General features: G+C 37.4%; 1 protein-coding gene across 3 annotated transcripts; it reads right to left on the bottom strand.

The window, feature by feature from the left end:
- Positions 1-1,598: 1,598 nt before the first annotated feature.
- si:dkey-103j14.5 (isoaspartyl peptidase/L-asparaginase) lies at positions 1,599-8,871 on the bottom strand. Of its 3 annotated transcripts, none has more exons than XM_041789990.1 (7): positions 8,807-8,871; positions 7,318-7,514; positions 5,329-5,471; positions 4,990-5,153; positions 2,710-2,828; positions 2,333-2,443; positions 1,599-2,008 (listed from the first exon to the last, which is right to left on the bottom strand). In XM_041789990.1, exons 2-7 carry the CDS (start codon positions 7,502-7,504, stop codon positions 1,800-1,802), a joined length of 933 nt encoding a protein of 310 aa, XP_041645924.1. In that variant the 5' UTR covers positions 7,505-7,514; positions 8,807-8,871; the 3' UTR covers positions 1,599-1,799. The 3 variants fall into 3 exon arrangements, with proteins under 3 accessions (XP_041645924.1, XP_041645927.1, XP_041645925.1); XM_041789993.1 differs by having other exon boundaries at positions 2,788-2,828; XM_041789991.1 differs by having other exon boundaries at positions 8,802-8,838.
- Between the last annotated feature and the right edge of the window lie 1,026 nt (positions 8,872-9,897).

Below are 9,897 nucleotides of genomic sequence, written 5' to 3'. Positions count from 1 at the left end.
GAGAATGTTAGATGTCTGACTGCAGTGTGCTAGCTGTGAAGTTTGGTGGAGGGATTATGGTACGGGTCTGTTTTTCAGGTTTGGCCAGGCCCCTTATCTCCAGTAAAGGGCAATCTTAATGCTTTGGCATACCAAGACATTTTGAACAATGCTATGCTTCCAACTTGGTGGCAACAGTTTGGGGAAGTCCCTTTTCTATTCCAACATGACTGTGCCCCAAAGCAGACTATAAAGGCATGATTTGATGAGTTTGGTGTGAAAGAACTTAACTTGCCTGCACAGAGCCCTGACCTCAACACTAATGAGCACCTTTGGGATAAACTGGAACAGAGATTGTGGGCCAGGCCTTCTTGTCTGACCTCAGCGCCTGACCTCATAAATGCTCTACAGAATGAATGGGCAAAAAGGCATTACAGTCCCTGTTGGTGTACTGGTCAAAACCTTTTGTCCATGTAGTGTATGTTCTTATTAGTTTCCATTGGGACTGACACCTAGTGTAACATGAGTTACATTGCTGCTCGGGCCAAAAGTGAATAATCACTTTTCCAGCTGAGTCAGTCGTAAATCTAAAAATGTTCCATTTAAACCAAAGAGATTTCTTTATATATTATTGCTCTTCTTCATTTCTTACTTTGAAAACTCTTATTAGTAATTTGGGTCCTACATAGAGGCAGTTGATTCCATTTTAACAGTCCTCTATAGCAACTTTATTTAGGCTGACATAATAAGAAGCACACCATAAAAGCCTGTCTCATTTTACAAGTTTGTCTATTTGTGTATGTGAGCCATGATAAGCAGTAACTAAACCATCACACAGTGCTCAACTTACTGTACTACAGAACATAGCCCAGACTTTATTTGAGGCTACACAGTTCTTTCTTTTCAAAAGCCCTACGTCACCTAGAAATCTTTTATGGACCACATCTTCCCTATAAAATGTTGTTCTTCAAAAGACTAATGCACATAAAATCTAAGATGTACTGTTCCTTTAAGAGAACAAAAATTTTTTTGGATGTGAGATTAAAGACCTGCCAAAATAATGAGCATCATATGTAGAATGAAAACATAAATCTGGTTCTCATCTTTGTCTCTAGTTTTTAATGTAATAAGAATGCAACACTCAGAGCTGTCTCCATCACAGCAAGAACACAAGATCAAAAAGTCTAATTATTATTCAAACTACGCTAGTGTCTTCTTGGGTCATTGTTTCACAGGGTGATGCAATGCCAACACTGCTGCTTGCAAATGAAGTGAGGGCTCTTGAATGGGTCTGCTGTTATAGTAACAACCACTATTACCTGGGGGTTTCTTAAAAGGCAGTGAAAACTAGACAACTTCCAATGAATTTCATGTTATTATAATATGCCAGACATATTCTGAAGACATGCACTTCATATTGTTAGTCTCAGCTTATAGAGCTTTTTGTTTGAATGCCAGCAAAAGAAGACATCAACCATTAATCATTAACAGTATATTAGATGGTTTATTCACTCAGAGCAATAATTAACTACCTTCAGCAAAGACAGCAGCACTGAAGGCGAGTAGGTTTTAGTCCAGAATAAAAAAGGACACTGTTAATGTTTTATTTGAAAAGTCAAATTCTACATTTAATACAGTCAAAACCTTTGAGTCTAAAGGTTATCAAAAATAACGTTATTTGTGTGCTAAAAAGAACCCGTAGTTAATGATAAAATACTACAAATGGTAGTTAATAAGTAAATAAATTCAAAAGAGATCAAATTAACAATTTTCCAGTTAAAGACTACAAATAATAAAGATGACAAGAGTTTATTCAATTGTCATTTGGATAGCTGCTCTTTATGTCTTTGATTTGGATCTAATCCAAACCACAGATCATCCTGATCCACTGCTGCCCATGCCATTCGCTCTGTGGTGAACGTAGCTGCCCACTCTCCTGAGGGAGAAACAACAATGGCACCTCCTGCACCCTGCACACGATCCCCCATGTATTTAAGAGACAGCTGTGAAGAGTCTGCTACTGATTTACCTGCATAAGGGAAGAAGAATATGAAAGGCATCACCTCCAAACAATGTGTAATCAGGTCAATATTCCATACAATGTGAAACAAATATGCAAGTGCATCCTTATGTACTTTTAAAAACTGTCATCTCAGAGTGTTAACTTTGATGTAAGTTAGGAAACCAAAATCCATCATTCAAGTTCTATTGTGTCTTTATTTTGCTCTGTTATTGTGTTTTATTGATTATCCCGGAATGTTTAACACTGACATCAAATTTTATTAGCACGAGAAAAACTCTGATCAATGTGCACAGTTAGTTATCAAGAGTGGGGGAATTATAAGCTTGTCACCTTGTTCCATATGTGATAGAATGAGTCTGGCCAGTGTGACTTTAATAATAGACTCCCCATGGCCAGTGCATGAAACTGCACCACTGAGGTTGTCTGCATATCCTCCAGAACCTTGATGACAGAAAAAAATCAAATTAAAAGGTTTAAAGCAGCTCAGCTTTACACATTTGTATCTCCAAATACTATAAAAAGCTAAAGACAGTGAAAATCTGATTTAAACATAGTTTATAAAGTCACACATTTACTATTAAAGTCAATTAATTTAAGATGTGACAAAATCACAGCAGATGAAAACTAATCTAATTTAGTATGACTGTATCTGTAGCAGACAATGATGGGCATGCATTTTGACAAAATGAAAGTAAATTAAGTCACACCAATGATGGGAGAGTCTCCGACTCTGCCGACCATTTTATTTCTGATCCCCCCAGTTGATGTTGCACATGCAACGTTACCAGTAAAGTCAACAGCAACTGCTCCAACAGTATCATGGGCCCTAGAATGACAGAAGTACACATTTTATTAAACCTCCTGCAAGAAACTTATGGTTGTGCCAACTTTTGGCACTGTTGCACCCTGTAGACAAAGTGGTAGATTTAATCTCTTAACCGGTTTGGTTTTATACATGTGTAGTTAGTCCTAGTCCACATGTAAACAGGTATTTTTGTAAACAGATGTTTATCCCTGCATGTTCTGGGTCTGAAAACTCACTTTTAAAAAACTCTTACCAGTGTGAAGATTTTTGGAAATTTTGATAACAGTGTTGATGTGTAGATGGGATTCAAATGTCACTCTGTGTGCTATCATTTCCTCTGATGTCTTTGGTATGTGCTGCTGTGAACGCTGCCAACTGGACTTTTTACATGCTTTAACATACACAAACCTACAGAGGTCACTGCTGCATCATAACACAAACTCAGCCACCAACATCTGTGTTGTTGGACAAGACACCACTCATTGGTGGGACAGCACTGAAAATGAAATGGTCATGTCAGAGTAAAAGAAAGACATTTTTTGTATGTCAAAGACTGTCTCTGAGCAAACTGCTTCACCTGAAGGACAGACTAGTGCTGGCATAGCATGCTCTTCGCATCACATAACTGTGCTTTTTAACTCTTCATTTTCAAGTGGACATAATGTTTTTGAAACTGTTGCAAAACAGAAGAGAAACACCTCCATTTTCAAAAACATCCACTTACTGCACATGGCTTTCATACCAGGTGCATGTGTGCTGCGCACTGGCTGTCTCCCTGCCGTCACAGCTCCCTCTTCCCAAGTTTTACTTGGATTGACTTGATTAATTTGGAATTTAGAATAAAAGCATCCTGTGCAAATGGCAGGAGTTTCTACTTTTACTTTGAAAAGCACAAACCCAAAATGTACTTGTACTGTTTTTATCTTGCCAGACATACTCTTATTCAGCCCCTTAGATGTTTCCCCTTTTACTGATTCATACACCAATCCTGGTCAATATAATTTTGCTTTTTGACAAAAAATTACAAAGAAAGTCCATTTAAACAAAAATATTTAATGTAAAATAAGTGATTCCATGAATATTCAACTCTAGCAATCTTAGATTTAGTGAAATGGGGATCACTTTAATGTGTTTCAATTGACTGTAGTATAAAGACACCTGTGTCTGGAAGGTCCAGTCACTGGTTAATCAGTATTTCTGGCTACCATTACACCATGAAGACAAAAGAACACTCCAAGCAACTCAGAGAAAAGGTTAATGAGGAGTATAAGTCAGGGAATGGATACAAAAACATTTTCAAGGCACTGTACGTCCCCCAGTTACAAGAAGTTACAAGCCTCAGCAACTGAGATGGGAGAGACTTTACATACAACTGTTGCCCGGGTTCTTTCATTGTGACAAAAAGAAAGCCACTGTTGAAGGAAACTCAGATAAAATCTCGAGTTCACCAAAAGTCATGTGGGAGACTCCATGATCCAGTAGAAGAAAGTTGTTTGGTTTGACAAGTCCAAAATGGTGCTTTTTGGCCAACAGACAAGACACTATGTTTTGTGGGAACCAAACACTGCACATCACCACAAACACACCATCCTCACTGTGAAGCACGGTGGTGGCAGCAGCATGCTGTGGGGATGCTTCTCAGCAACTGAACCTGGAAGGCTTGTAAAGGTAAAGGGTAAAATTAATGCACCAAAATTTAGGAAAATCCTGGAGGACAACCTTATTCAGACTGCAAGAGACCCACAGCTTGGGAAAAGATTTATTTTCCAGCAAGACGATGGCCTGAAGCATACAGCAGAATCACTGTATCTGCTTAAAAAGGTCAATATGGCTCTTTATCATTTTCCTTTGTTTTTAGACGAAGACATGCCACCAGCTCACAGAAAAAATTGTCAAGCCTTCTATTCTCTTGATTCTCCAGAGATGCAGGTAAAAGGCGCATGAGACATTATCACTGAAATTCCATTGTCTCCACCTTTTAAGGGTCCATTTTAAAAGGGTTCAATTAATCTGGTTTGAGGAGGACTACCTAAAAGCATCATTATATTTTTCTTTTTTTGAAGATTTTCTCTCCCCATTTTCTATAGACAAATTTTTCATATAAAATACAGCATATTACCTTCCATAACAGTGTCAAACCAGACTGTCTGGGCTAAAATATGCCCTTTATATAGATACTTACCACTGTGTGTTGAAATCTTCCATTACACCTGTTATATAATTCTTGTGCTTCTCCCATTCTTTCCTCTCATACTCAGTCACCATTGTTTCAGTGGGAACTGTCACCATGCCAATGGTTTCTGCAAATTGGTTGGCTCCCTGGCTCGTCAACATGCAGTGGGAAGTCTGAGATTTAAAAAAGGACGTGTTAAAAATGGAGTCATGATACTTTTATTAATGCACATTATATCACTCACATGCTGCTGGAACTTGCATAATCCAGGTCCAAGCCAATGCCTTTTTATGTATTTATGACTCTCCTTTTCTAAAAAGATGCAAAATTAAGTATTTAATACCTTACCTTTTCCATCACTGCTCGTGCCAGTGTGACAGGATTGGCAATGTTCTTCACTGACGAGACAGCTCCATTAGCAAGGGTTCTTCCATCCATGATAATAGCATCCAGCTCCACTTCTCCATCAGAGTTTAGCGCTGCTCCATGCCCTATGTTAAAAATACCAGTGTTATTTAGCCAAAAATGTTCCAAACAAAAATCTGGTGCAGAAGTTTTCAGTGCCAACTGATGGTGTTTGGTCAAAGTTAATTTCTTATGTAAGCTTGATGGCTTTTGTCAACGCTGAGACACTAAACACAATCTAACAAAAGACAGCAAGAGCATCAGGAAGCACATTAGTATTCCCTGTATACTTTGACTGAAAATACAAATAAGAGAAGGATGAAAGTTGAATGAAGTACACCCTCCAACCAGTCTGTGCCAATGTGCTATCATCTCTGCTACTGTTATGTCTGTTTTGGCCCAGATTTGAAGACAAAAGCCCTTTTATTGTTCCTCAACAGATTGGGTCAAAATTAAAGGAAGAATAGTCTTCTGATCAGCATCCAATTATCCGAGTCGCCAAGACAGTAAGGACCTTCCTGATGAGACTGAGTGATCAGAAATCCGTTTTCTCTGGCCAGAATTATGTTTTATTTTAAGATAATGACACTACAGGTGCCAGAGCATCAATATAATATCAGGGCTGCTTTCTGATCCCACATCGTGTGGATTAAAGTACCGGTAGTTTAAAGACTGATGTGCTGTGTGACTGCACGCTCCCTGTAAGATAAACATCACAGCATTGTCAAGGTAGCACTTCTTGATATATTAATATTGTATCATTGCTTAAAAATGCAAATTTATAGTGAAGGCCAGCACTTGTCATCCAGATTGCAATTATTGCTTTAATTGACCAAAAGAGCTATAAAGCCACTATATTAATTTCCATTTTGTATTGACCTTGGCTTCCCAGTGTACAAGAGTACCCATTATCACTAGAAAAATCTGTCCTTGATTTTTTTTTGTGTTAAGAAACAGTCAAAATAATTACTTATTGTAAATATTTTTAATGGAAACTGTAAATGAAGGCTGTTCAGACAGTGTGCTTTAGAAATAACCACTCATTCCTGATAATCATGTTTGTTTTGGTGGGTTAGAACAGATAGAGACATCAGAATTGGTTATAGTCTTTTCAATAACCAGATAAAAACTTCTCACAGAACCTTAAGGTTATAAAAGACATAATCAATCAAAATCCAAAACTACACTTGCTGGTACTGTTTAACACTTATGTTTAAATTTAGAATTTTCATGACATAAAAACAGGCAATAACATAACAAAATTTCCTTAAAGTATCCTGACACTACAGGAATGAAAAGTTTATACATACTGGAAAATATGGTTTTGATTCTGGTAAAGATAAAGTCCTGGATTATGACGATGAAGCTATCCACATGCATCCACATGTAATGAAAGTGGCACACTGCTGGCAAAACTAACAGCAATTTTAATAGTTTTTAATGTTTAAATTCACACAAAGTAGCCATACAAACATGTTCTTGCAAAAATACTTTTTATGAACTGTTTATTCATATTTGATTGTGATTTTAGTATGATTTAATATAGATTTGACAAACTGACAGCAGACAAAGCCTCATGGCCAGACCTCAGGTTGGGAACCAATTAGCTAGACAAAACCCTTCCTCTGACCATTATCTCTGTGTTTCTACACATATGGGAGTCTAGATGAACTTTGGCATCACCACCAGCAGATGGAGACAGCATGCTACGGACAAATCTAACTTCAAGGAAAATTAAATAGAGCCAGGCTTTGTGCTGTTATAGTGTGTGGATTTTCAAATTAATCAGGTGAAATCAGGAAAGTAAGATATGTCATTCTTCTCATAAGCTGTGACTTTGAAAACTTGAGATCAGTGTTGTTGATTTTGGGTTGGTTTGTTTTAGCTTCCCTGTGGGTGTGTCTGCATGGTGGAGAAATGTGTTTGTTTTACCTGCATTAAACACAGTATTATCTTCCAGAGCCCTGACAGCAGTCTCAACAGCATCCAGTGCACTTCCTCCTCTTTTCAGCACTGAATACCCTTCACATGCTGCAGCCTTAACTCCATCAACAGAGGCTTTTGCCAGTTCATCAGGAATGGCCCACGCCCCACCATGCACGACTATGACTGCCGCCATGTTTTTACACCTGCAGGGAAAATAAAAGAGTAGCTAGACAAGTATAACAAACTTTTACAGTTATATAGTCACTTTTTGCATCTTTCAAAGATCTGAAACCAGTACTTCATCTGTTAATCAGTTTGGTAGTGCTGTACAGGTTGGTATTAATGTGCAATTGTGATTATGATAAAAAACAATGTGATTTGTGATTGCAATCACGATATCATACATAAATGGTGTCAAGAGACTACTTGGTGGTTATCATGGAAAATACGGAGAGTAAAAATAGTTTTGGAGTGTGCACAAAACATAAAAATATTTTTTAGCATTCAAAATGCAGATTTTTACAATGCTGCTTTCAAAACAAATGATTTTTTTTTCTTATAGTTCTTCATTTCTTTGAAAATAAAGGTATTTCTACAAAGAGCAAAAGTGGCACTATTGTAAACTTAAAGGTTTTATACAGGCATTTTGGTCAACCTCTCAGGTACCACTGAATACAAAAATAATTGCAGCCTCTCATGCATTTATGCAAATGTGATTGCAGTTGGCTCAATTCTGCAGCACCATAATGTATCATTCCTTTAGTGGCAACATTATATTTCCAATAGAAATTTTGTGCAAGGTTTAACGAATGTGATCAAAATCAGATCAAGTTTCAGAGCATTTTATTGCCAAAAGCTCAAGAGCAATTTAATAGACAATAAGGGGAGTTTCTTTAGGTCACTTTATTGTCCACTGCTTAAAAAGGTAATAACCATCATGTTAACACCTCATAGTCACCATTAATAGCACCTTTATTTCCCCTGTCCCTTAAACTTCCACTGTTTTCCTCTTAACTGCTATAATTGTTCATTAAATACCTGCAAATACATCTTTTCTCTAGTTTAGTTTGGAACTCTCTCAGCTGCATAGCCTATCACAGAGGCAATCACGTGTGCATACCTAGTAAGGTGAGTATTTATCTGCAAGGCCATAGTATTATGGCTGCAGCAGCTTTAAATTATCAGTTATGATAACATGCAACTGATTCACTCTTATCAAATATTCCATCAATAAATATTTTAGCTTTACTATAAAGTTCCCTCCAGCATTCGTTAGTTTAATGTTCCTCGGTATTCATAATCTGACGCAACCTCCAATTGATTGGCATGTTTTCAATTGTTTATCATGCTTCAACATGCAGAACACGTGTTATCACCTCAGGCAATGTGGAGTCTCCTCGGACACATGTAGTTGTCTGACACTATTTCCATATGTCTACTTGAATTATTAATAAATCTTACCGATCAATAAAAAGTTGTTCTCGTGTTACCTTACCGGATTTTCTCTCTTCTCCAGCTCAGTCGGGGAGTGCCGTGGAATTTGACAAGTGTTTTGCCCGAATTAACTACCACCAAGTTTAGTATAGAATACATTAAACTTCCGGAAAATCTTTCAAAATAAAATGCGTTAAGCCCTTTGTTGAACGCTAGGTACTGACATACAAAGAGGAAGCATATTTTGCTTTTAATAGTTGATACTTGAGAACATTGGAACTAGAATATGATGTAAACGTTAGTGAACAGCCTCGAATAGTCTCCACATGTTCGCCTGAACCCCGCTTCAACATGAATTAGCCTACTTAAATGCTAATGCTGTAGTATCCATTTCATACTTCGCAGACCTGCACCTGAAATAAAAAAGCGCCAGGTTATCTGTTGTCAGTTTGCTAGCTAAAAGATAAGACAGAAGCCTACTATTTTCGTGGTTTCTACCGAGTATAGTAAAGTTTGTTCAGTATTCACGGAAGAGTTAACTGCCCATAACTTAATTTGGGCCCTTTACACCCATTAAGTATACGATAACATACTTTGAATGCTGACATGTACGTTTTTTCTCACGTTTAGAGATTCAGTATGTTTTTCATTGTAACGTGATATGTTTTATTAATTTTTGTAGTTTTATTTTGAAATGGAGTTTCATGAATCGATGTCAGTTTTGTGTTTCCGGCTTGACGTAGGCGGGTCTTACGGGGGGCGACCAGAGGACAGTGTTTTTCAATTGACCGAGCAATTACAATGTATGTAGTGCAGAGATAAGTTTTATAACTGCCGTCATACTTATCACCAAGTCGTAGAATATGTAAATTAATGAGTAAACTCAAAGCTAAAGATTGGCAATATTTTAAAAGAATGATTTGCTTTTAGCTTCGGGAACTTGAGAACAGCAGAGTTAGTTCTCAAGTTAGAAAACAAGTCTGAATAGAGTTTAAACGTGTAGCTCAAACAAAAGAAGTAAACAGCATGCAAATAAAAGCAACTGGAGTCTTTGTGTGCCTGAAGCAGTCCTTGAGTCAATAGAGTACAAGTGTTATGGAGTCAGAGCATGGGTCATCAACTATATTTGTATCAGGGTCAGATTTTGTCTTT

This window comes from Cheilinus undulatus, linkage group 6 (assembly GCF_018320785.1).
Source record: "Cheilinus undulatus linkage group 6, ASM1832078v1, whole genome shotgun sequence".
NCBI lineage: Eukaryota > Metazoa > Chordata > Actinopteri > Labriformes > Labridae > Cheilinus > Cheilinus undulatus.
This window is presented reverse-complemented; position numbering and strand designations above follow the sequence as displayed.

Excerpts from the sequence above, each read along its gene's own strand:
- si:dkey-103j14.5 (XM_041789990.1), bottom strand. The coding sequence starts at position 7,504 with ATGGCGGCAGTCATAGTCGTGCATGGTGGGGCGTGGGCCATTCCTGAT. Across the intron at positions 5,154-5,328 it reads CACGAGCAGTGATGGAAAAG|ACTTCCCACTGCATGTTGAC; the intron begins GTAAGGTATTAA and ends TTTAAATCTCAG. Across the intron at positions 2,009-2,332 it reads TCTATCACATATGGAACAAG|GTAAATCAGTAGCAGACTCT; the intron begins GTGACAAGCTTA and ends TCCCTTATGCAG.